This window comes from Dama dama, chromosome 5 (genome assembly GCF_033118175.1).
Source record: "Dama dama isolate Ldn47 chromosome 5, ASM3311817v1, whole genome shotgun sequence".
Classification (NCBI taxonomy): domain Eukaryota; kingdom Metazoa; phylum Chordata; class Mammalia; order Artiodactyla; family Cervidae; genus Dama; species Dama dama.
In genome coordinates, this window is record NC_083685.1 from 87,566,786 (window position 1) to 87,594,271 (window position 27,486).

Here is a 27,486-nt window from a genome sequence, read left to right on the forward strand (position 1 = left end):
ATAACTACTGGAAAAACCATAGCTTTGACTATAAGGATCTGTCAGCAAAGTGATATCTCTGCTTTTTAATACATTGTCTGGGTTTGTCATAGCTTTTCTTCCAAGGAGCAAGTCTTTCAATTTCGTGGCTGCATGAAATTAAGAGAATACTAAAGTGGGTTGCCATTTCTTATTCCAAACCACACATTACATACGTTGTTATTCTAGGTGCCATATAGATAACCAATGTCATGAGTCTTATATTCAAAGAGCAAACAAACTCCTTTTTCCTTTATATTTTAGTTTCCATAAGTCAAAGTACAGGTGCTTAAATTAAGAAAAAAATATTTCAGTTCCTATCAGTGCAGCAGTGCTCCCATCCCCATGCCCGAAGTTGGAGTAGAGGAAGCAATGGTGAGTCCAGAGTGTAATCGGTTGAATTGTGTCCAAAAATATAATAACTAAGCTCAAAGCAGTGGAGATGTGTGCTGAAGAAAAAACTGTTAAAACCATAAACAAGCGTCACACACACACACAAGAGCAAGTGCCTTCTCCTTTATTGTTTTTTTCCGCAGCTTAAACCAGGGGCTAAAAACACAAGATCAGAGACCAAGTGTGTCACAGCAAGACCCCTGCTTCAGTGGGTACTTCTCAGATACTTTGTCCTTCAACTTAACCCTCCAAAAGACCCAATTTTTTTCTTTTTTCTTTTTCTTTTTTTTTTTTTTTTTTTGGACAAGTGCAATCATTTCAACAACAGAGCCATGGAGATCCACTTCATATATTCCTAAGCTCTTCTGACAGCATCTCTGCTTGACTGCCTTGAGGATCTCTCTGCTGGTGACAGCTCTTCTGTGGTTGTAGAGAGACAATCTGACCGCCTCCAGGCTAACCCATTTCAGCTGCCAATCCTCCAGCGCTCTCAGGGCATCCAAGATCCAGGAGCGCCCACTGAAGTCTGGGTGGACCTAGCACAGAAACAGCATAATGTTGAGACACAGAAGTCAAGGCTCCCGTAGTCAGGAACATATGGTCCAACACCAAATCCATGCACCCCTGGCTTCTACCACACAAACCACCCCGAGGGACAGTGGGAGGGATGTGATGAAGGAAACCAAGCCATTGTACCTGTCAGCTCTTTCTGAGAAAGAGCAGGGGAGGGGGATTTGCAGTTGTGTGAGAAAGATAACTTTTGTCTGGATAATGCCAGTTAACTCTGGTCACTTCAACTTTTGTGCCTTGATTTTTCCTAATAGAAGCAGAGTTAACACCCAATGCCTTCTGAAGATGCGAAACAGTTTTAGCTTCCAGTATACTTTCACTTTTTCCTGAAACTCCCTTGGACAGCAAGGAGATCAAACTAGTCAATCTTAAGGGAAATCAACCCTGAATACTCGTTGGAAGGACTGATACTGAAGCCAAAGCTCCAATATTTTGGTCATCTGGTGCCAACAGCTGACTCATTGGAATAGCCCCTGATACTGGGAAAGACTGAAGGCAGAAGGAGAAGAGGGCATCAGAGGATGAGATGGCTGGATGGCATCACTGATGCAATGGACATGAACTTGGACAAACTTCAGGAGATGGGGAGGAACAGGGAGGCCTGGCGAGTTGCAGTGCTTGGGCTCGCAAAGAATCAGACATAACTGGGCAATAACAGCCATACTTTTACTCTGTGTTCATACTAGTGAACATTGAACTTTAACACTTCTTAATTTCCAGCCTTACTTCCTTATGCCAACAGTCTCTCCAGCCAAGCAGGGAATATCCAATCCTCACGCTGCTGTGTCTCTGTCACCTCTACCCCCCAGGCCCACACTCAACGCCACCTTTCAAATCCCACCCATCCTCTAAGACTCTTCCCCAGCTCTCACCTCTGGCTTATCTGCATTCCACACAAGCACCCCCCAGCCCTGCCAACCGAGGACCAGAGCACTTTTGTTCTCAGAGCCTGTATCACAGGCTGCCTATGTTCTCAGCATCCTTGTCTGAAGTTACAGAGGCAGCAGGAACAGCCCAAAGAGTGCTGCCCTGAGAATCTGCCATCCTGGGTTCTAATCCTAATTGTCTGGACGTGAGAGGTCAGGTTAGCAAGTCATAGTCTCACATCGGGCCTCAGTTTCTTTTTGGGGGAAAGGGAAATTTTGAGGTGGGATTCTAAAAGTTTCTCCTAGTTTTCATAATTTACAGGTATTTCCTCAATGCCCCCCACAACACACACCCACACAGAGACAAACACCCAGTTTTACATATAATTTCAGGGAATTCCTAGATCTATTAGAAGCCATACATAGAGCCCCCCTCAAATGTCCATGGGTCTAAAGTTAAAGAACCTCTGGTGTAGGGGAAAAAAACGTAACATTTATTGAGTACTTACTATATGTCAGGCAGTATTCTAAAGGTCTTAAAGAGGTTTTCTCAGTTAGCCATAACAACCCTATAGAGGAGGTACTTCCGTTCTCTATTTTACTGATGAGAAAACCATGGCAGAGAAAGTCGTTTGCTCCAGGTCTGCCAGGAAGTGGCAGAGCCTGGGTAGAAACCCAGGCCATCTGGCTTTGGAGCACCTCCTTTCAGCCACAAAGTCACGGCTGCAAAATGCAACAAGTGAGCGCCTCTCCAACAGAACTTCCATCATTTTCATCTGAGCTCCGGCAGCAGGCCTGGCTGGCACTTAAGCAAGCACTCAATAGGTTTACCCAACCAACATCTGCTTTTATCCTCACAGCACCCTCTGAAAGGCTGCCCCAAGGGCACAGACCTGAATCTCTGGAGGCCTGAAGAAGCAGGGTGGCCTGCCAGACCCACGAGGTTAAGGAGAAGCCAAGGGAAAACAAATGCTCAGGAGACTTCTCAGTCCAAGTTCTCCCACCCCGGGCCTTTTCAGCCCAATGCATGATCTCCTGCAAAGAGCTCAGAGCTGGGGGTGATTTCGCCGTCCAGGCGACATTGGGCAGAATCTGTGGGGACTTTCGGTTGTCACAGCCGGGAGGGACGCGGATCCTGGCATTTAGTGGGTAGAAGCCAGGGGTCCTGCTCCACATCCCTCAGTGTACAGGACAGACCCCACCCCCAATGTCAACAGTGCTGTGGTCGAGAACCCTGTTCTGACTACACACCTTCTCTCCTTCTCCTGTCTTTCCTTAATCTCATTTTCCCTCCTTCCTCCAGGATAAACAACAGATTCCAGAGGACACTCCTGAGGGCATTGGTACAATCACAGATATGAACATTCAGCCCTGCTTCATTGGTACGAAGAAGTAAAATCCTATTACCATATACACACTAGTATAAATAAAATAGATCATCAACAAAGACCTATTGCATAGCACAGGAGACTCTCCCCAATACTCTGTAGTAACCTATATGGGAACAGAATGTGAAAAAGAATAAGATATATGTACAGCTAAATCATCTGAAACAACATTGTAAATCAATGATAATACAAAATAAACAATTTTTACAAGAGAAGTGATATCCCAAATCAAGCCTTAACACATCTTTCAGAGAGTCTCATTGTTCTCTTTCCTATAACCTCTATTGAAGGAGAAGACTTTGCAGACTTTGTTTTCTAGAATTTGTTTGCCAGGAGTTGAAGTTGGGTGGGCAGGAAAAAAAAAAATTAGTGTCTACACACTTAAAGAAATTTCTAAATACAGGGACTTCCCCTGCTGGTCCAGTGGCTAAGACTCTATGCTCCTAATGCAGAGGGCCTGGGTTCAACCCCTGGTCAGGGAACTAGATCCTACATGCCGCAACTAAGATTTTGCATGCCACAACTAAGGAAAAAAAAAAAAAAAAAGGATTCTTCATACCACAACTAAGACCCAGTACAGCCAAATAAGTAAAAATTTTAAAAAGAAATTTCTAAGTACAGAGGACCATTGAATGAAAACCTGATTATTTGCAACCCTTCAAAGCAACAGGACAGACGAGGTGGCAAATCCCCTCTCTGCAGGAAAAGTGGAGGGGGCGGAGCGGGGCGTTTGAGAATCAATTTACAGATTGGCTGTCAACAAATACGAGAAAAGCAGACACCAAGAGCTCAGGTGTTCAGAGTTGCTGCCAACAGAAAGAAAGGCAAGCAGAAAAAGATAGCAGCCATCTGCAGATCCAGTTTATAGCAGCTGTTTGCACCCGACCTTTCAGGAACTCCATGTGTGAGGAAGTCCTCCTGTATCAGAAGGTGAAGTCAAGGGCACACCCAAGGCCACTAGCATGATATCCATCTTGGCCGTTCTAAGCTTCCAAAAACAGAGTCCCAACTCACTTGCTTTAGGAGTTTCCCCATGTAATTAAAATATGCCTCCTTCTTCTTCCTCCTTTTCTTCCCAGTGGCAGAGCGGACCCACTCATCCTTCTCTTTGGCTGTGATATAAATTGTGAGCTTCCTCTTAGGGAACTGTAGGCCATGTAAGCAAATGAAATGCATGTGGAAGGCTTATCCTGAGGCTGGTAGCTCAGAGCACTGGCTGTAGGTAAGGGTGCATTCAAAGAGGTTTTATAGGAAGTGCTGGAGGGCAATCACTCCTAACAAAATCAGTCATTAGTGACTGCACCTGCAAGAGATGAAGGCTTTCAAAATCCTCAAGAAACATTATTAGACCTTTATTAGATATTATTAGATATATTTAGTCCTCAAGGTCTAAAGCTGGCATGGGTTATATTCCCGAAGGAGCGTGAGGTGGGAAATTCCAAGCGTTCTTTGGTTCTATCCCACATGAAAGATAGCATCCTGTTTGATGTAACAGTCATCCATTAACCAGGCAATGCTCATCTCAGAAGTTATTCTTTGTTTTGTTTTGTTTTTAGTTAAAGCAAATTTTTATTGAGATATAATTCATATACCATAAAATCCATCCATTTAAAGTATGCTATTTAATGATTTTTATCATGTTTAGGATCATTGTTGTTCTGAGTTGGGCTAAGTCCCTTCAGTCATGTCTGACTCTTTGTGGCTTCATGGACTGTAGCCCACCGGGCTCCTTTGTCCATGGGATTTCCTAGGCAAGAATACTGGCGTTGGTAGGCAATCCCTCCTCCAGGGGATCTTCCCAACTCAGGGATCAAACCTGAATCTCCTGCATTGCAGGCAGATTCTTTGCTGATGAGCACCAGGGTCATTTAGGGTCATACAACCTGCCTAACTTCAGGTATTTCTTAGTCATGAAGATTTCAGTTCAAAAAGACCAGAAATGGAAGCTGTTTTTCTAAAGCATCCTAGGTGAATCTCATGAGCAGCCATATTTGGGATTCATGGGTCTATAGCAGGGATCCCCAACTTCTGGGCCACAGGCCAGTACCTCCTGTCAGATCAGAGGCATAATTAGATTAGAAATAAAGTGCACAATAAATGTAATGCAATTTAATCTTCCCAAACCATCCCCCCACCCCCGGTCCGTGGGAAAATTGTCCTCCACAAAATTGGTCCCTGGAACTGAAAAGGTTGGGGACCACTAGTCTATAAGGCCTTCCTAAAGCAACTACAACAGAGTCAGGGTTGGAGGAGAAACTCCTCGCAGACGTGATACTTAGGCTCCATGTATATATTTGTATTTGCCTTGGGAGAGAAATGTCTCTCTTAAAAGGCAAGTGCATGCCTGGTTATGCAAATGCAATTGGGAACTCGGGAGACAAAACCTGGATGGGGAAAGCCAGCAAGTCACGGTACCTTCAAGACTGAAGGCTGAGAAACTGTAGATAGAGAGGCCGTGAACTCCCTGAAATTAGTACATCAGCTCAGCTACAAGGACGTGACCAGCCTGACACAAACCAACAGATAAGAGGACACCACAGAACCAGCATTCTAAAGATGGAAAGGACCAGACGGGAACACTCTTCCCACTCCCACTTGGTTATGAGCTGTGTCAAAGCCTCAGTGGAGAGGCTAGTGAGTAGGAAGCACTCCCAGCCTGCCTGTATTGAGCCTTACGTCCCAGACCCCCATGCTGGGCACTCAGTGTAGTTTATCTAGCTTAATTATCATAGCAACATCACAAAGTAAGATTTTAGTATGGATTACTCGAACTTTACAGAAGAGGAAAGGGAGACTTAGAAGACTGATGTGACTTGCCTGAGGCCGCATCCGTGCCTCAGTCTCAGAACCAGCCCCTGAACCTTTGCTTCTAGCCCCACACTCTGCCACCTTCTGAACCAGAGCACCAGGACTCCACGACCCTGATTATTACCTGTGTGTTCTGTGCAGTTGCTACGTGTATGCTTCATTGATGGAGAACTTGGGATGTAACTTATCGATAGTGTAGGCTCAAGTCTTCTGAATTAATCATTTGATAATGACGGAAGCTAAATTGAACCCTTCCATGAAAGAAAAGTGGTTCCCTCTTGTGCATGCTAAGTCACTTATTGGACACTAAGTCGTGTCCAATACCGTCTTACCTGGCTGTCAGAGTCACATCCCACCTACCCCTCCAACTCCTCCTTGCTTTTCGCCAGCTTCCTCTCTCATTTCTCTGTTTAAAAACATATGCCTAGAGCAGATATTGTAGGATGAAGTGAATTGGATATTTTAATGCAAATAAGAAAGTAAAAACTGGCAAGTATCATCAAGACTTTGCTAGATAGGACTCTTCACTGTGTGTGTGTGTGGGCGGGGGGGGGGGGGTGCTGGTGCTCCCCAGGTGGCATGGTGGTAAAGAATTCACTTGCCAATGCAGGAGATGCGGGTTCAATCCCTGTATTGGGGCATTCCCTGGAGGAGGAAATGGCAACCTGTTCCAGTATTCTTGTCTGGAAAACTCCATGGATGGAGAAGCCTAGCGGGCTACAGTCCATAGGGTAGCAAAGTAGTTGGACAGGACTGAACACACACACACTCTTCACTGGAGCTGGGTAGCAGGAAGGGTCCAGCCAGGAAGGAACTGAATCAGTGTCACGATGTTCAGATGCTGGAGAGCATCTGGGGGAAGGGTGAGAAAAACAAATGTGGTGTTGCCATGGGAATGTAGCACAGAAGGTCTGGCCAGATGGCATTCTCTCATTGCAAAATACTGGGCACATTTTGACACCCTACTAAGTGTCAGACCTGTGGCTCTGCATGGGTATGGTAATAAATTACCAATGGGATCACAAAACTCACACAGAGGAACATCAGAGGGTGATCAGAAGACCCACCAGCATCTATTAGGAATCTCAGTCTGCTAAAAGAACTTGCAATCAATGATACCTGCTAATCATTTCCCTATTTTGAAGATAAAGGAAGCAACTACATTAATAGCCACGCTAGCTCATATTCATTGAGGGCCTACTGTCTGCCTTGAATTATATGAAGTACCTTATAGACGTCATCTCATTTCATGGTTTTAATATTCAGAGGTGGGTTTTCTCATCTCTTTAACAAAGATAAGGAAACTGAGGCTTATCAAGTTGACCTAAGATGTTCAAGGTCACACAGGTGGCAAGTTGCAGAGCTAGGAATTGAGCACCAATGTCTGACACCAAAATTCCCATCAACAGTTCTCTAAGTTGGGCCCCCTGCCCACCTGCAGCAGAATCTCTTGGACTACTTACAAAAATGAAGAGCCCCAACCCCTATCCTATGTCACTAGTACAGGTATCTAAAGTCTGGGCACCTCTCTACTATCTCTGCCTCTTGAGGGTTGGGGTAATTCTGCTCTATTCCATATGTGTATGTGTGTGTGTGTGTGTGTGTGTGTGTGTGTGCACTAAGTCACTTCAGTCATGTCTGACTCTAAGACTCTAAGGACTGTAGCCTGCCACATTCCTCTGTCCATGGGATTCTCCAGACAAGAATATGGGAATGGGTTGCTGTGCCCTCCTCCAGGGGATCTTTCCAAGCCGGGTTTGGAACCTGTATCTCTTATGTCTCCTGCATTGGCAGATGGGTTCTTTACCACTAGCGCCACCTGGAAAGCCCATCCTATTCCATACAGAAAAGCTAAATAGAGACTTGCAAAGGAGAGGGACGCTGGGAGAAAGCGGCTGTGACATGGCTAAGGGATAGCACAGTCGGACACAGACCTTAAGGCCGAGAAGGCAGAGTTCAAAGAGATCAGAGAAAATAGGGTTCTCTGGAGAGAAACTCTAAAAGGCAGGTCAGCTCAAGAAAAACAGGAGGCTCCTCTTTCACTGACTATGATCTTGGTGACCCTCCTTGATTACAATTCACCTCAACCTGGTCCTCTCTTGGTGGAAGAGCAGATGCAAAGGGCAAACCGAACTCCTACATGGGACAGTAACACAAGCGGAGGAGGAGACAGAGGTTGAGCAGAGGTCGACATATAGGGCATGGAGTGAGTCTGGTTGGTGATTCAGGACTGAGATTGAGTGAAAGGGCATAGAGCTTACTTTTGTGTGGCAACGTCTGCACGCTGCAGAGGAGGCCTACTGAGTCAACTGGTCCAGGTCTATCCAGGCACTGTGGCACATGGTGGAGGGGATTCAGGCATTGGGTGGGATACTGGCTCACATGGCCTCTGAGGTCTCCCAGGTCTTGTGGATTCTACTTTTAAATCATTGAAAAATTTCCCTTGTATCGTTTTTTTTAAGAGTTCAGGTTGTCAGAATTAGGGTGGAAGTACTACTCATGATATTTATTTTTTAATTAATTTTTATTGTAGTATGGTTGCTTTGCAATGTTGTGTTATTAATGTTGTGTAATTAATTTCTGCCGAGCAGCAAAGTGAATCAACCATCCAGATACATGTATCCCCTTTTTTGGATTTCCTCTCCATTTAGGTCACCACAGTGCATTAAATAGAGTTCCCTGTGCTATACAATATGTTATATATAATATGTTCTATTAATTATCCATTTTGTACATAGTATCAATAGTGTATATATTGTCAATCCCAATCCCCCAATTCCTCCCACCACCCCACCTTCCGCCCTTGGTGTTCATACATTTGTTCTCTATCTCTGTGTCTCTGTTTCTGCTCTGCAAATAAGATAATCTGTACTGTTTTTCTAGATTCCACATATATGCATTAATATACATTTGTTTTTTTCTTTCTGACTTACTTCACTCTGTATGACACACTCGAGGTCCATCCACATCTCTAGAAATGACCCACTTTCGTTCCTTTTCATGGCTGAGTAATATCCCAGACTTCTGTCTCCAGATAGTCTGAAGAAATAATCCAGTTGACTAGAAAAAGTCAGGGGGTCGCACTTTAATTTTAACATTACTTTATTTCCCGCATATTACCGCATTTTAACATCACCTTATTTCGTGATCTTAATTCTAGGAGACGGGTACAGACGCAGCTCGCCGGTTAAGAAACCTTGGGTGAATGGCAGGAGGAGAGGGGCTCTGGGAGGTAGATTAGAAGCTGTCACTTGAGTATGATGTCACATTCTTTCCAGAATGTCAGTTCTATGGATACTAACCAGACATTAATGGTAGATGTTATCTGTACTATTTGCTACTTTGTCTAGTGGAGGGAAGAAAGGAATTAGACTTTTCCTGACCCTAGCAATATCTTCTCCAGCTTCTACTCCAAGCTTCTAAAAGGAGGAGAAAAAGGAGCATCAGGGGGAAAGGAGGACATCACCCCACACACAGCACACACTTAGAAATGGGGTAGGGAGACTTCCCTGGTGGTCCAGTGGCTAAGACTCCAAGCTTCCTCTGCGGGAGCAATGGATTAGACTCCTGGTCAGGGAACTAAGATCCCACAAACACAGCATGACCAAAAAATCTTTTAAAAAAATAGAAATGGGGTAGTGAGAGCCTGGTGTTACCCAGAAAAGATCTAGGGTGCTGCTCTTTTCTTTACTCTCCCTCCCCACCCCCCACACACACTGTTTTACGAGTGAATATTCATGTTGACTAGTGGAAACGATCCACTACCCAAATCAGAAGTTTTAAGTTCAGGTTTCTGCTCTACCAGTGCTTCATTCCGACTCAGTCAAAGTCAGCAGCTCTTTCTGGGCCTCAGTTTCCCCATCTGTAAAGGGCTGTGTACGTTTGATTACATGGCCATTATGCTTCCTTTAATCTTGCTTCTCAGAGTCTGGTGAGCAGGCTGGCGGTAGCAGCATCCTGTTAACAGGCAGACCGTGATCCGATGAGTTCAGATCTACTCAGATGGGACCTGAGCTTGCATTTCTATCTAACAAGATCCCAAGTGATTCTTATACACCTTAGAATGTGAGACATCCTGCCTTAAGATGCCGTCGATCCATGAATTGATTGTGGCTGTGCCTCTTTGTTTTCCCTCCTGTGGGTTCCTATCACACTCCCAAATTTTCTAGCTCTAGGACTCCTTCCAATGGCCCAAAGAGTTCACGTCAGTGATTTTCTGGCACAGGGCATAGAAAGATGCCACATCCTCCCTAAAATTTAATCCTACACCAACACACTCCATTTACAAATAAATTAGCTCACTAATTAATTCACCTACTTGATTCAAGAAATATCGAGACTTCCCTGGTGGCCCAGTGGTTAAGAATCCACCTGCCAATGCAGGAGACACAGACTCAATCCCTGGTCCAGGATGATCCCACATGCCTCAGGGCATCTAAGCCTGTGCACCACAACTTCTGAAGTCCACGTGGTCTAGAGCCTGTGCTCCACAACACGAGAAGCCACTGCGGTGAGAAACCTGTGCACTCCAACTAGAGAGTAGCCCCATTCACTACAACTAGAGAAAGCCTTTGAGCAGCAACACGGACCCGGAGTAGTAAAAAAAAAAAAAAATCTATCTATCTATCTATCTAAAGGGCATCAGGCACAGCTTGAGGGCTGGAGAGAAGATAAGTAAGGCATGGCCTCTGTCCTGGGGGCTTTAGGACCCTGCCTGGAAGCCAACTCCAATTCCATGTGATAAGCACTTCTATAATTAGCAAAAAGGATACATTCCAGTGAAATGTTTACAGTCAGAAACTATGTTATTGCAGGCAAGGAAAATTCTGGAGGCAGTCTCAGGCTGTTTCTTCCTTTACCAGCTGACTTTGTCTTTCCTGAGGCCTTAAATATGTGGCTCTGTGCCCACTCCAGGGGATGCGCTCTTGGGACAGCCCATGTCTGGGTGACTCATAGGATGCTGACAGTGATGGCTTGCTTAAATTCTTCTCCATTTCCCAATGATTAGAACCTCCCTTAGCTCAGGAGTTCTTCCTTTTTATTTTAAAAAAAAAATTTGGCTGTGCCTCAAGGCTTATGGGATCTTAGTTTCCCACCCAGGGATCAAACCTGGTCTCCCCTGCAGTGAAAGCGCCAAGTCCTAACTACTGGTCCCCTAGGGAATTCCCAAAGGTTCTTAACTTGGGATATGTTTCGGATAATGTTGGGTTAGCCAAAAAGTCCATTTGGATTTTTTCAGAAGTAGTTATGGTAAAACCGAATGAACTTTTTGGCCAACCCAATATCTACAGTAGCAAGCTTCATATCATTTCCATATAGTTGCAAGTGCATTATGAAGTTATTGTGCAACATAAATTTGCCTTTCTACTTTTGCTTTAGAATAATTGGGGCTTATACTATAAACTTGGGGCTTGCCAGGTGGCATCAATGAGCCCATCTGCCAGTGCAGAAGACATAAGAGAGGCGGGTTCAATCCCTGGGTCAGGAAGATCTCCTGGAGGAGGGACAACCCACTCCAGTATTCTTGCCTGGAGAATCCCATGGACAGGGGAGCCTGGTGGGCTACAGTCCATAGGATCGCAAAGAGTCAGACACAACTGAAACGACTTAGCATGCATGCCCAAATGCAATAAATTTATAAGATGCCCTTTGACTATGTTGTGTGACTGTGTTCTTCCTGGTCTTCCTGCTTCCCTCTTGTGGGACTTACACTGAGCAGTCTTCCAGGATACAGCGCACCTGGTGAAGAGGGACAAGGTGGGGCAGCCCAGAAGCATTCCGGGAAAGCAGAAGCTAGGGAGCAAATATTTGCTGTGGAAAATTCAGAGTTGATTGTTTGGGAGAACCCAGAGCAGATCCTCTGCAGCAGGTGGCAAAAGCTGAAGGGTTTTTTTGGACAACGGCTTTTTGTTCAGTGTGAACAGGAAGCGTTCAGGCCTGGCTCCAGGAGAGAAGTGAACAGAGCCCTGAGACCTGCTTCCAGGGACAGGAGATGAGAAAGATAAATGCTACACAAAGAACAGATTTCAAAAGTTTTAAAAATTTATTTATGGCTGCCCTGGGTCTTTGCTGCTGCGCACGGGCTTTCTCTCGTTGTGAAGAGCGGGGGGGCTACTCTCTAGTTGCGGTGCACAGGCTTCTCACTGTGATGGCTTCTATTGTTGTGGACCATGGGCTCCAGAGTGAGGGTTCAGTAGTTGCAGCACCGGGCTTAAGTTGCCCCTCGGCATGTGTGATCTTAGTTCCCAGACCTGGGATCAAACCCGCATCTCTGCATCGGCAGGCAGATTCTTAGTCACCAGACCACTAAGGAAGTCCCAAAGAACAGATTTTTATAGCACAGTGCTATAAGGGGTCAGAGTAACTTTCCCAAAACAGGACAGGCACAGCTTCCAGCCCTCAAGGTCCTGACACTCTAGTAAGAGAGATGGACAATACTAGGTTCATTCAGCCTATAATGTGGGTAACACTTCCAGGGTGCTGTGGGGTCACAGAGGAGGGATAGCCGACCTGACTTAGAAGATCATGGAAGCCTTGCTGGAGGAAGTGATGTTGCAGCTTACAGTGGAGGAATGAAGAGAAGTTAGTTGTTAAGAATTAAGTTAGTAGTAAAGAATCCACCTGCAATGCAAGAGATGCGGGTTTGATCCTTGAGTCTGGAAGATCTCCTGGAGCAACCCACTCAACTATTCTTGCCTGGGAAATCCCGTGAACAGAGGAGACTTGTGGGTTACAGTCCATGGGGTCGAAAAGAGTTGGACGTGACTAAACAATTGGCAATGTTAACTTTTATTTTGGTTTTTAGTACATTTTAAGCTGTAATACAAACCTACACATCCAAATGTTTATATCCAAATTTCTATCACAAAGAAGCTTAATAATGAGCTAATTATTAAATAATGAGCTAATGAGCAAGGTAACTCACGTTACCTTGTACGAGTGTAGACCTCAGTGTTCAGCTTCTCCTGCCATTTCTGAGTATACTGAAACTTCTTATAAATGTTTCACTAATAAATGAGATTGTAGGCATGCATTGGCCTTTCAAACAGATGGATGTTAAACTGTACCAGTAACAAATTGCATGTCAATCAGCATTTTCTTGGTACTGTACAACTGAATGGCTTCCCTGGGGGCTCAAACGGTAAAAAATCTGCATGCAATGTGAAAGACCTGGGTTTGATTCTAGGTTGAGAAGGTCCCCGGGAGAAGGAAATAAGAACCTCCAGTATTCTTGCCTGGAGGATCCCATGGACAGAGGAGTCTGGTGAGCTACAGTCCATGCGGTGGCAAGAGTCAGACACGACTAAGCGGCTAACACACGTGTACAACCAAAACATCCATAAGAAAGGAAATTGAAATCCTGAGGCTGATTTAAGGTGACAGCGAGCCCCACTGGACAGATCTGGGTTCATCAAGAGAGCCTCACTGGTCTCAATGCCTGATTGTATACTAATTTGGGGCTTTAAATTGATAAAATACCCTTTGCATATGTTGTGTGTATGTTCTATACATTCAGCTCCTGTACAAGATATGGATAAATACAGGAGTTCCCTTGCTTTGGCCATTTGAAAACCACAGCTGTATCTTCCCATAGATCCTACCACTTTTGCTTTAACAATGCCAGGGTTCAGGAAACACATAGTCATTCATTTTTCAGTGATCATTTCTAATGAGTCCCTGGTTGCTCCTAATTGCACAGAATTTGGGATTTCTTCCTCTTTTTTTTTTTTAAATTCTATTTTATGTTAAAATGTACCAATGAAAACATTTTAAGGATGTATCACGCTTTCTGCAATCACCTGCTTAGCTACTGACTCACCCACAAAAATGACTCAAGCAAAGGCCAGTCCTACCTTGGAAAGTACCTAGCCCACAGGTCCTACTCCATAAATGAGGGCACCTTCTGAAGATGGGGAGCTACTCATGGTAGTCAGACTGCCACTAGGCTCTGCCTGTGACTGAGACTGGGGTGACTTTCTGATGGCAGATATGCTCCCTTGAGAGGTGATCAAGCTGTCTTCTTCTCTCTTGGCCAGGGTGGTTTGTTGGCAACTGAAGCAGACAGAGAGGCAGGGTCCTTAGGTCTGGTTTACTCGTTTCACATTCAGCCATAGTGTTGGAGTCCAGCCAGGTCTTTGGGGGCTTCTAGATTTGCTAGGAGGTTTTGAAATACAGTAAGTTCCCTACATACAAACACATTGCATTCTGAGAGTGTATTTGTTAGTCCAACTTGTAAATTCAATAAAGTTAGCCTAGGGACCCAACTAACACAATTGGCTATATAGTACTGTAGTATAATAGGTTTATAATAACCTGTCACAAAAATAATACACAAAAAACAAAGACAAGAATTAAAACATTTTTAATCTTACAGTACAGTATCTTGAAAAGTACAGTAGTACATCACAACAGCTGGCATACAGGGGCTGGCATCGAGTGAATGCACAAGAAGAGTTGCTGACTGGAGGTGGGAGAAGAGGTAGGAGTTGGTAGAGTTGAAGGATCATCAACAATAGGAGACCAAGGGTGAGCTGCAATTTCACTTACACCTGACATTGATGGAACGCACTTGCAGATCTTTGAAAGTTCACAACTTGAAGGTTCGAATGTAGGGGACTTACTGTAGATGGTCCTAGTAGAAACACAGGACCAAAGCAGTGCAGCTGCCCTAGAAACCATTTATGATAGATTTTCCCTGAGAAAATGCAGTCTGGGCTCCAAAAGAATTTTCCAGGATCAATACCTCTATAAACTGGAGACCACATAAAACCCATTCTATCCCATTGGACCACTGTGCATTTCATAAGTATGTGTGCAAGGCAGTACAACAGCTCCTTGGTGGGTGCCAAGGGGGAGATGGAAAAGTTTAAGACACCATCCCATTCTCAAGAAGCCTACAATAATTCCAGGGAGAAGATACACAGATATATGAAAAACCTAACAACAATATAAGGTAATACTTGATGACAAGCTTAGTTGTCGTTGTTGTTTAGTTGCTAGTCATGTCTGACTCTTTTGCAACCCCATGGACTATATAGTCCACCAGGCTCCTCTGTCCATGGAGTTTTCCAGGCAAGAATACTGGAGTGGGTTGCCATTTCCTTCTGCAGGGGATCTTCCCGACGCTGGGATCGAACCCGGGTCTCCAGCATTGGCAGGCAGAGACTGAGCCAGGCTACCACTTTACCGCTGAGCCAAGTGGGAAGCCACTCTTACGTAGGCGGAAGAGAAAAATGGATCAGGGAACACCGAGAAGGAAATGGAGAAGGAAAGCAATCTGCCAGGTGGCTAAACGCTGGGGCTCATAAGTCAAATGACCTGGGTGATATTGCAGCTTCCCCACTACTTAAGCAGCCTGTGACAAGTTACTAACTTCTCCAAGTCCCTCAGAAAAACTCTGAGCACTTTTGGTTCCCTCAACAAGCTAATTACTATTACTATCTCAGCCTGAGCGTGAACCATCATTTTAAGGATGGAGAGAATGTGAGCAGATCAGGAGACAGCGTCGCAGCTGAGTGTCAGAATCATCATGAATCATTCACGTGAGAAACTCCACGAGCTACTTTTGTTAACTTTGTTGGCATCTACCAAGCCCCTGGGAAAGATTGAAGGCAGGAGGAGGAGGAGACGACAGAAGAGCGTAGATGGCTGGACGGCATCACCGACTCAATGGATACGAGTTTGCGTAAACTCCAGGAGTTGGCGATGGACAGGGAAGCCTGGCGTGCTGCAGTTCCTGGGGTCGCAAAGAGGACCCGACTGAGCGACTGAACTGAACTGAACTGAACCAAGTCCCGGACGGGAGGCAGCAATTCTGGAAACTTGATTCCACATACCCACCTCCTACGTCCGCACTCCTCGGCACCGCCCCGCTGAGCGCCCAGCGACGGTCCCCAGAGGGCGCTGCCGCCCCGCCGCCAGGGCCCGGGCCCGGGGCGCGCCCCCGCCGGCTGCCCCGCGCGTGCGCGCCGCCCAGGTGAGGAGGCGGCGGCCTGCGCCCCGGCGAGGGCGGCTCCCCGGCTGGCGGGGCGGGGAGGCGGGGAGGCCGGGAGGCGGGGACAGGACGGGGCGGGCCGGGGCGGGCCGGTCGCGGGGCGGGGGCCAGACCAAGGCCAGAGGCGGGACCAGCCGCCGCCGTCTCCGTCTCGTTGTCCCGTCCCCCCACAGCGCCGGGCCGCCGCCGCGGGAGAAGCGGAAACTGCCGGGTGCGCCGCGCCGGCCCAGAGCGCGCCGAGGAGCCGCGGAGCGGCCTCCGTCCGGTCCAGCTCCCAGCGACTGGCCGCGGAGTCCCCTTCCCCGCGCCCCGCCCCGTCCCCGCCCGAGCTCGCCGCACGCCCCGGGGACCGGCCCCCCGCGCCGTCCGAGCGCGCCCACCTGAGCCCGTCCGCGCCCACCTGAGCCCGTGCGCCGGCGCCATGGCGGAGCAGGAGAGCCTGGAGTTCGGGAAGGCGGACTTCGTGCTGATGGACACCGTCTCCATGCCCGAGTTCATGGCCAACCTCCGGCTCAGGTGAGGGCGGCGGAGCGGCCGTGCGCAGTGCCGCGAGCCGGCGCCTTTCCGAGAGGGGGCGCCCTTGACGTGTGGCCGGATTCGGGGTGCGGCGGGGGGTGTCCGGGGTCCGCTAAGCTCTCTGGTTGTATACCGGGGTGCGGTCGCATCCGAGTGGAAGGGGCGTGCCGAGCTCCGGGGCTGCGCGTTCCAGAGTAAGGGGTGTCCTTGGGTGCCGTCCGGACGGAAGGGTGGGTATCGGGGGTGTGCCGAGCTGGAGGCTGCGCTTGGGGCCGGGCAGGCTAATGCACTGCCCCCCAGGTAAATACTGTGGGCGGGCCGGGTGACCTAATGGAAACAAAAGGGAAATTAAAAACTTTCGGGAGAGTCCTGGCGGCCTCAAGCCCCTGGGAAGACTGGAGGGTTGTTTTGCGGAGAGTCTGGGGGTCTCATTGTGGTTTCACACTTGGTTCTTTTTCGCTTTCGTCTTCTCCTTTATTTATTTATCTTTTCCTGGCGTGGTTCCATCACGTCATTCAGGATGCTATGGAGTGATCCCTGAGCCGTCTTTTCCGGGACACTGGCTATTTTTTAGTTACTCTCTAAAAACGTAATTAGACACGTTTCCAGACATCGAAGAGACTGCTCTGCTTGCCAGTGCCAAGATAAACTGTCTGAATTTGACAAGGCATTCATGGTTTCAGTTTTTTTTTTTTTTTCCTCAAGGAGTTGTGGATGGAGCCCTTGTGTTACTAACATCCTTGAGAATGTAGTCACAACTCAACGCCCCGGAATGGGCTTCCAGGGCGAATTTGTTTTAGAAAGGCTTTTACGTGTGATTATTACACTCCTGAGAGAGTAATATATGTAAGCAGAGCTTTAAAGTAGTTTGACTTTAAAAAAAAATTACAGTAAATGGAGTTTAAAAACTGAGTTTTTAAGGGGGAGAGTGTGTGTGTGTGTGTGTGTGTGTGCATTTCCTGAAAGTCCTGATCCCATTTCTTGCACGATTTGAATATAACTCCATTCTGTGCTGTGTTAAATTTGTGAAAATCTTAATCTAGGTTAGGATGCTTAACTAATCCCACTTCTCAGTATAAGTTCCGGTGTTAACTTGAAGAATTTTTAAAACTTCTTTAATCTTCAAAATTGCAATCCCCATAGTCATCATCTGCTCTTAGCCAGGCTTCATTATGTGCCATAGTAAGGAGCAGGGACACAGACTGTTGTTCACCCACCACTGCAAAGGACTTTGAACCAGTCTGCATGTCTGAGTTTCCTAATTTGTGAAATAATGATCTCCAAGATTCTTCTGTATTATATATATATATTTTTTGCTTTCACATATCATTGGTTGCAAAGCCTTGTTAGACTTGACTGTTAAGAAAGATTGTTAATGTGAGCATAACTTAGCTCAGAAGAGAACTTAGAACTTTGCAATTTAATTCTGTATTATGCTGGATACTCTAGGACAGAGGTCCCCAAACTCTGGGATGATGATCTGACGTGGAGCTGATGTGATAATAATAAAAATAAAGTGTGCAACAAATGTAATGCACTTAAATCATCCTGAAACTACCATCCCTACCCCCACCGCACCGCCCCCTCCCCGTCCCCCTTCCCGGCCCAAGGGAAAATTGTCTTCCACGAAACCCATTCCTGGTGCCAAGAAGATTGAGGAACACTGCTCCAGGAGGTAAGATGGGAGGGTCCAAAGAATTATCAGGTGTGTCCTTACCTCTCAACAGTGTCGCATATTAATAAAGATAGGGGGCAAAATGAAAATTTCTATTCATTTAAATACTAGGTCAGAAAAACAACAGACGAGTTAAAGCTTTATAGAGCTGAAATAGTTCTTTGCCAAGTAATTGGACAACCTAATTGTTCTGGGAGTTCAGCAGAGGGAAAGATGCCTTAGGCTGGCTCAGAAACACCTTCTAGAGGAGGAGAGGAGGGGTTGAGAGGAGTTGCAGAGGATGCGTAAGATCTGTGTAGGTGGAGAACATTCCAGATGGATAAAGTGGCCAGCAGAGGAGTGAGGTTTACAAGCTGATTCTCTTTGGGTGATGGGGCCTCCCTTGTGGCTCAGCAGTAAAGAATCTGCCTGTCAACGCAGGAGATGCGGGTTTGATTCCTGAGTCAGGAAGATCCCCTGCAGAAGGAAATGGCAACCCACTCCAGTATTCTTGCCTGGAGAATTCCATGGACAGAGGAACCTGGCAGGCTACAGTCCATGGGGTCGAAAATAGTTGGGCATGAATAAGTGACTGAGCACGCACACGCTTGCTCTTTGGGTGATAGTGAATTGAGCTGTCCGGAGCAAAGGAGTAGGTGTTGCGGAGTTGTGGGAGGAATCAGCTCTTATTATTATGACCTTGGGTAATGCCTAGGTTTCTAGGTCTACCTTTATTCCCAGTCACTGGTTCAGTCAACATTCGGATGTTGTATGTTTCTCACCTGTGTGTACTCGACCACTCTGAGAATTGGCTGCAATTCTCAGTGCACAGGTTCAATGATTGTTGATGATTTACTTAAAAGTTGGGAGGATTGGTTCCTAGGAGTCGTTAAAGGGTAGCCAAACCCTTGCCTCCTCCCCAGCTGTAAATCCTGATGATCCAGGTGGAAAGCAGGCCTCCTTCTGATTGAATTTCCTACCACCCTGATTGTCTCTTCAGAAACTATTCCAGTGTTTAGCTGTGTGAACTTCTGGGCTTATGCTCTTGTGACCTTGGGATGTCTGTTTCCCTCTGAAGAATGTGACCAGAAACCCACTGTAGATCCAGGTGCTATTATGTCGTGTAATGTTTTCATCTCCCCAAATAACAGGTGGTTGGTTCATTGTTGCTGTTTAGTTGCTAGTCATGCCTGACTCTTTTGCATCTCCATGGACTGTAGCCTGCCCGACTCCTCTGTCCATGGGATTTTCCAGGCAAGAATACTGGAGTGGGTTGCCATTTCCTTCTCCAGGGGATCTTCCCAATCCGGGGATCGAAGCCGAGTCTCCTGCGTTGTAGACGGAGTCTTTGTCACTGGGCCACCAGGGAAGCCTAGTTGGTCCGTACTAAGTGTATATCTATGGTTGTAATAGAGGTGAAATTTGAGTGTATTTCATCTCTCAGTGGATATGTGTGCACACGCTCCATCATTCCTGCCTTGCCCAGGCTGCAGCGTTTCCTCTTCTGTTTGGAATGTCCTGTCCTTTGCTGTCTGTCTGGCTTTTTTCAAGGCCCCTTTGCTTCGTTTATGGCCTGTGATGTGCATTTAGGCACTTACAGCTCCAGTTGTATCAGGGGTCTGTGTCATCCAAACCGAATTTTAATTTTTCCGACAGTAGCACCCATTGTGACAACATTTTTTTTTTAAGCTTTTGTGACATTGTCCGTTTAGAATTAGCTTATTTTGATACCAGTCCGGCTTTCTCTTCCTTTCTTGGGTAAATGCTCTATTTCAGACATCTGTACAATTGATGTCTCTTTCCCCTGACTATTATCATTTTAAAAAATCATTGTAGGCATGTGTCTGTGCATGTGGGTCTGGAAGAAGCCAGACTCAAAGGGTGATGTGGATTAGCGTGTGTCAGTGTATCTGAGAAGGGGTTTCAGCTTGTGGTTTTTTTACCCTTATACCCAAAACTACTATTATCTTGAGGGCTGTCTTGTCTCCCTCCTACAAGTCTCTTGCTAGGGGAGATATGTTCTACTGAGTTGCTTTTCCTTTTTTTAGGTTTGTTTTTGGCTGTGCTGGGTCTTCGCTGTTGCACATGGGCTTTTCTCTAGTTGCGGCGAGTGGGGGCTCGTCTTGAGCTGCGGTGCTCGGGCGTCTCATGGCGGTGGCTTCTCGTTGCGGAGCACAGGCTCCATGGTGTGCAGGGCTCAGGACTTGTGGCTCGTGGGCTCTAGAGCGCAGACTCAGCAGTTGCGGCTCACGGGCTCAGCTGCTCCAAGGCATGTGGGATCTTCCCGGAGCAGGGACCGAACCGGTGTCGCCTTGCTTTGCAAGGTGGATTCTTAACCACTGGACCACCAGGGAAGCCCTGCTTTTCCTTTGAGTGGAGGCAGAGATGTCTTCGGCTTTGGTGGTGGTGGTAGCCTCCTCACTCAACTTCCAGGGTCCTATCAAAGAGTAAGATGCCTGCACAAGCGCCTCCCACCTTCATGGTCAGGCCTGGTTCCCACCAACCCACCGCACGGCCACTTGGAGCTTCATCCACGGCATCCCCACCATGTTCTTTCTGCTTTCTTCATAGCTGCTTCTTCTCTGGAGCCTTTAGTTCCTTTTCTTCCATGCCACGTAGAGCACCAGGGCCTCCCACATTCTTACTCACCCCTTAGCCATCCACGAGCAAGGAGGAATGTGGATGGCCGTTCCCCGGGACTTCTGAGAAGTGCTTTTCATAGCGCAGGAAACCCACCTTAGGCTTCCAGCGTCTGACTTTGTTGGTGGTGATTCCTGTTTTGAGAATAAGGCATCCGCCCAGCCTGACGTCTTGGCTCTTTAGAAATTTAACATGTCCTCTTTTCTTACTGGTTCTTCTCTTCCGTGAAGGCAGTGGTTGGAAGCCCTGTGTTTACCAAAGCTCCAGGCAACTTCTCACCTTTACTATAACACAGCATCTTTCATCTCTTTTCTTAGACCAAGCTTGCCGCCGCCTCTGTGCTGTTGACAACGCAGCGGGGTCAGGCTTTGTTGTTGGGCGGCGGGGGAGTTGTCCTGTGTGCTGTCACTTGTTCAGCAGTATCTCTGGCCTCTGCCTGGGCTTTCTAGGTGGTGCAGTGGTAAAGAATCTGCCTGCCGGCGCAGGAGCTGCAGAAGACACAAGTTCGATCCCTGGGTTGGGAAGATCCCCTGGAGTAGGAAACAGCAACCCGCTCCAGTATTCTTACCTGGAAAATTCCATGGACAGAGGAGGCTGGTGGGTGAGAGTTCATGGGGTCACCCCCGGGCATCCCCCAACCCCTGTGGCAGGAGCACTGTTCCCTTCCCAGATGACAACTGAAAATGTTTCCAGATATTGCCAAGTATCTCCTGGGCGAGGGGGCAAAATTGGCCCCAGTTGAGAACCACTGCCCTGGGGTGTCCACCCCTGACTCCCTGCCCTCATTCCCTGCCTGTTACACTCTTAGTGGTTCTGCAAGACCAGTTCTGAGAAGTCTTCCCCAGTCCTCTGAGGCACAGGTTAACCATGCCCTCACCTGTGGACCCAGGGTACATGGGCACTTGACCATAACTGTTAGGATTTATCGTGTTCTGTTGTTCTCTGCATGCCTGCATTCCCACCAAATTGTGAGATTCCCCAAAGCCCCAGAGCCTGTCCAGAGGTGGATCCAGGTTGTGTGGTCCTTTGAAACTCAGTTGGGGAGGGGGGGACCATCTCTAAGGAAAAGAGTATAAATTATGAATGTCACATTAGATACAGGGCTTTGGAAGGGGCAAGCGCAGGTGAGTGGCTGTGAAACAAACCCACCCTCTAGTCCTTCTGCATTTTCTATCATGCTCTAGGATTGAGCATCTATGCCTTCAATACATTTTAAAATGAGTGAACTGGGAATTCCCTGGTTAGAATTCGGACTGCATGCTTTCACTGATGAGAGAGCCTGGGTTTGATCTCTGGTCCAGGAACTAAGATTCCACAAGCCACGCGGTGTGGCCATAAAATAAAAAATAAAAGAAAAAAAAAATGAATTAAGCCATCAAATGTTGGCTGAAGCCCATGGAATTCTTAATTAGAAAAAAAATAGCATACAATCATCTCAAAATATTGTACTTATTTTAATACAACCTCAGTGTGTGGGAGAGGAGCTGGAGCAGTGAGTTTTAGAATTAGTAGAAAGACAATGAAGAGGTGATAGCTATTTCTCTCTCTCACTTGCCACACAGCCTCTGTGCCCTTCCTGTGGCTGTTTGACCACTCAGAAAATTAGATAAGACAGATGGCCCTCTTGCTTACTGGGGCAAAAACCTCAGGGACTCTGGTGGTCCCCAAGCATGGGTCAACCTGTGATTGGTTCAGAGCTCTCCTGCAAAGTAGCTGTAGTTGGTTGGAGTCACAGGAGAGGTGAATGGCACACTAAATCTTTTTGGCTTGCATGTGAAATTCTTTGGCAGCCACTTTTAGAGGCCTTCGGAAAAGGACAGTTTGCTCCGGGCCTGTTTTGCACATTGGCTTCATATTGGGACAAAAAAATGAGAATTTGGGTTTCGGAGCTGCCATTTGGAGTGAATCACCCTGCCGTCTTGTTTCCTTTCCTGCTCCGTGACAGATTTCCAAGACTATTTTTATTTGGGGTCATTGGTTGACCCTGGAGACTTCTGCTGTATTTAGCTCCCAAACGGAGCCAGATGTGGGTGGGATCGAGCCCTTAGAAGCTGCTACTGGTGCATTTCATCGCAGGTCCCGAGGATTTAACATCTTTTTTAAGGAGATTGGCTCTTTGCTTAACTTGGAGATGAAAATGGGGAAGCTGGTGGAGATAGAAGTATGTTTACTTAGTGATTCATGGCTAAGTTGTCAGCGCTGTGAGTTATCCTGATGTGGAGAGCTGTTTGCTGACATTTTCACCTGAGTCTGAGCCAGCTCAGCAAAAAGGACCGGATCTCATGGACCAACCTCATCTTATGATAACTCTCTGGCATCCATCGCTGTATTGCTGTTGGGACTGGATTGGGTCATGTGTCATTGCCCAGCCATGGTCAAGCCCATCTAGGGGCATCTGCTGTCTACAGTGGCTCTAGCCCCACTGGGGATGTAACTTGGTGATGAACCTCAGTGACATGGCCTAACAAAAAGTCCATTAGATTCATGGAGGCATTCAGAGGGTAGCAGCAGTTTTAAATACACTTTGCAAATCTCTTTCTCTTTGCCTACTCAGTTCCTTGGTTGATGATAGTTTTATTTCCTGTGGGATGCAGACTCCCTTTGGTTCAACTGTTATGTAATTACTGGGCAGATCTCTTAATAGGTGGTGTTTCCCAAACTTTAGTTTTGGGCATTTATGGGAAGAAGAAATGTAAGTGTATGCTGGAGGGCAGTGGAAAGAGGCTTTGAGACCTGATGGGCCCTGTTCAAATCCCCGCTTCACTTTCCCTCTTTTTAGCATCATGCCATAGGGTAAGCTAACTTCCCTCAGTTAACTCATATATGTTAACCTCAAGTTCTCTCTCTTAGGGTTATTGGGGTGAAATCACATGATGTGTTAAAGGTGCCTGTATGGTTCTTGGTTCGTAATTCCCTCTCAACTAATGTTAACTCTATTTTCTGAATCCTGCCCTGACTCCATAACTATGGAAGAGCTAGCTGTTCTTACCTCTTCTTTCCTCACAAAGACAAAATCATTTGGCTTTATTTGGGGGGCAAGAATGAAAAGTGTTCTAGAAGAGGTTGGGGTTACCTAGTGGAGAGAGCAAAAGCATTGGAGACAAACAGATGTGGATCTTCACTCTCCCTGTTCATTACTACTAGGCACATGGCCTTGGACATGTTGCTTAACCTGCCTGAGCCTCAATTTCTTCATCTGTAAAGATGAAGGCTTATCATGAAGATTAAATTCTGCCACCTGTCAGACACCCCAGCGTGGTAGCCATAGCATGCTGTCGGGAGATGCTCAGCAGATGGTCCTGTCTCTCCTCTGCATGCCCTCAATGCAGCCCTGTGGACCGAGTGTCCATGCTGGTTCCCAACTCTCTCCATAATTATCACACACATAACCTTGTTCCCTTCAGGGTTACCGCTATTTAGTTCCTGGAAACTGTTTTAAGCTCTTTGAGAAAGGAGATCAGCTGTTCATATTATTCATAAATGTTCCAAAATATTTTATTCTTCATGTTTACTGTTCCTTGCTTTCATTCCCTGCTGAATGTTGGTGACATTGGGAAGTCCCCAAGCACTATAGCTGGGTGATGAGCTTTTAAATATAGTCTTCTTTTTTTTCCTTCTTTTTTTGATCTCTAACTTATTTCTTTATTTAACTAGAGACCTTATGCACTTTTAGTATGATCACCTGGCTTTAGAGCTGACAACTACTTGAATTCTTGCTGTGTGCTTATCACTTTGTTGGGTACTTCAGTGGGGGCTACTTTAAAAAAAAATTGTTCTTTGGGGGGATAGCTTAATTGGGAGTAAAAGATACCTTTATACTTAGATCAACATTAAGTAGAAAATGATTGAGCCAAAATGAATATGACAGTCGTTCTAAGGGCTTCCTAGAGAGAAGGAACCAGTGAACCAGAATTTTTTAAAAACAGAACTGATGACAGTGTAATCAAGAGATGTTTATATGTAATATACTGAGGTTCTCAGGGAATTCAGAAAAAGAAAAAACGGGGTTGGGAGTAGGTTGTGCTCTGTGGAGCAGGTAGAACGTCCTTGTAGGAAGAAGAGTCTCATCAGGAAGCACCCCTTTCACCTGGGCCCCCACATCCTGGCTCCCCTCTCTGCCTCTCCCCACTCTCAGCACCAGCGCACTGGCCGTGCTGCTTACCAGCTTCCACTGCTAAAAAATATCTCCTCCCCCCCACCATGACTGACACTCCTGTCCTACGCTGCCGCAAATTCTCCCCATTAAAGACTGAGTCAGGCTGAGTCTTCTTCCGATTTCATTCCTTTTTACGGCTGAGTAATATTCCACTGGACCTCCCAGGTAGCTCAGTGATAAAGAATTTGCCTGCCAGTGAAGGAGACGCAAGAGATGCAGGTTTGATCCCTGGGTTGGAAAGATCTCCTGGAGGAGGAAATGGCAACCCACCCCAGTATTCTTGCCTGGAAAATTCCATGGACAGAGGAGCTTGGTAGGCTGAGGCCACAAAGGGTCAGACACACACAGTCTTTGAGCCTAGAAGAGGAAATGGAAAAAAAATATTTTTTTTCCTTCCTTTATTTTATGCCTAATGACAGAACTTCTAGGACCCGGCACCCAGACTGTGTGGGGAAGACTCTGGTTATTCCATTGTGGGTTAGAGACATAATGAGCCAGCCTGTGACTCTTGTCATAAGTTTCAACATTTAATGCTGAAATAGAATGGCCCACTTTGGGAAGGGAGACCATTTCCAAGGACAGGGTTCTGATAAATGACTTTAATCGATGGAAGAGGAATTTGAGAGCCTCCACTGGTTCCTTTTTGATACTTTGCCCACCTTCCCATCTCCTCCTTGTCTCAGCTGCACCCTGATCTGCAGCCTGTGATCTGGACAGAGCTGCTTCCTGAGGAGTTACTTTAAGTCAATGAGACCATCTTCGTTCCCCCTGTTTCTCTGTATAGGTGCACAGTATGGAAGTGGATTTCACTTTAGTGAGATTGAAGCATTAATTCTAGTAAAGCTATTTTGCTTTAATAAAACAAATTTTTACTGCTGAGCATGTGAAGTATGCAAAAGTGTTAGTAGCTCAGTCGTGCCTGACTCATTGCGATCCCGTGGACTGCAGCCCACCAGGCTCCTCTGTTCATGAAGTTCTCCAAGCAAGAATACTGCAGTGGAGAGCCATTCCCCAGGGGTCTTCCTGACCCAGGGATTGAACCCAGGTCTCCCGAATTGCGGGCGGATTCTTTACAGCCTGAACCATCAGGGAAGCTTACAGCTGAGCATAGCTTTTTCCAATTCAAGTTTCTATTAAAACAAAAACAATAACAAAAACAAACAAACTTCTGGAATAGATGGAAAAGCTCATCAGGAAACAAACCCAACTTTTGTTTCATTCCTCTTCTCCATTTATCTCCCACAGTCATATTACTAAGACTTGGTGGGAGAGGGGAATAATCACTTACATACACCCAAGTCCCTTAAGCTCTAAAAGCCAGTGAATTAGTCCCCCAAAATGGCTTCATCTAAAACAATGAAGCTAACACCAAGAGAAACTCAGACAGTTTCTCCCGCTCTGACCACAAAGTCGGCTTTGAGTAAGTTGTACAATAGAGGATCGTCCGTAGCCGGGTCAGGACGATCCCAAAAGAATCTCAGACTGCTTCTTTGTGTTCAATATAAAGTCAAGAAAAATGTCATAGTCAATTAAAAACAAAAAAAAAGGCAAACTCCATTAAAGAAAAAAAAAAGGAACTTACATTTATTTTGGATCACCCTGAACTGGATTTTGTTTCATTTGGGCTTTTATGGACATCTGTCATTTAAAATTTATTGTAAGAATAGTCTTTTGATCGTGAGGTTGAGTTAAGCCTGTATCTGCCATCTTATGTTACTTGTAATTAAGAAGAAAACCTTTTTTAAAAAAAACCCTCAAAATTACAAATCTCTAGAGCAGTTTAAATGTAAGTACAACTATGAGGAGTTTTTTAAAATTGTGTTCAACCTGTGCTGTCAGTTCATATTTGTGTCCTATCTCTAGCCTCTTAGTCCTGAGGGTAACTTTATCTTCTTTATCTCTGAAGGCTTACTCCCAGGCATTAAGAACAAGATGTTTTCACGTCTATCAGTGAATGAATAAATGCATGCATAATATCTTCACATCTTTGATTCCTGCCTGAACTATATATTTTCCATATTTTATGTATTGTGTTTCGTATATTTAAAAATCTGATTTCTCTCTTGTAATTCCAGTCTTTGAGAAGATAGAAAAATAAAAACTACCATTACTCTTGGGGGAGAAAAAAAGGCACTAAAATATGTTTGGGGTCCTTGCAAAATGGTAGACTTTTTTTTTTTCTCTCTGTCTTTTCTAAGGCTTGTAGCACTCAGACACATGGAGCTTGTCATTGGATAACAAGGGGGAAACCTACTGGAGTGCAGTCTGGTGTTAACAAGTTGAGTACATTTTTACCAGCATAAGATGCCTGTATATAACTTTGTGTCATTTGCTGAACATCACTAAAGGGACATGGTTTTATCCAGCAAGTCTAGTGACACAGATCACATAGACTGGTGCTCTTTCAGCCTGCATTCCTTGGTGTTCTGGGCCATGCAGCTGTCTGAGAAGTTGCCATCATAGGGATGGAGTAGTAGGGATGC

The 27,486-nt window shown here is 46.0% G+C and overlaps 2 protein-coding genes across 2 annotated transcripts in view; one reads left to right on the forward strand and one right to left on the reverse strand.

The window, feature by feature from the left end:
* Window positions 1-527: 527 nt before the first annotated feature.
* LOC133055899 (histone H2A.N) lies at window positions 528-4,411 on the reverse strand. Its single transcript, XM_061140986.1, has 2 exons — window positions 4,250-4,411; window positions 528-947 (listed from the first exon to the last, which is right to left on the reverse strand). The coding sequence occupies exons 1-2, from the start codon at window positions 4,409-4,411 to the stop codon at window positions 582-584; spliced, it is 528 nt and encodes a 175-aa protein (XP_060996969.1). The 3' UTR covers window positions 528-581.
* An 11,984-nt stretch (window positions 4,412-16,395) lies between these two features.
* MYO1D (myosin ID) overlaps window positions 16,396-27,486 on the forward strand; it is a 363,713-nt gene continuing 352,622 nt past the window's right edge. The window contains exon 1 of the mRNA XM_061142813.1: window positions 16,396-16,553. Within this exon, the coding sequence (XP_060998796.1) occupies window positions 16,459-16,553 (95 nt within the window). The 5' untranslated portion in view covers window positions 16,396-16,458. The remainder of the gene's footprint in view (window positions 16,554-27,486) is intronic.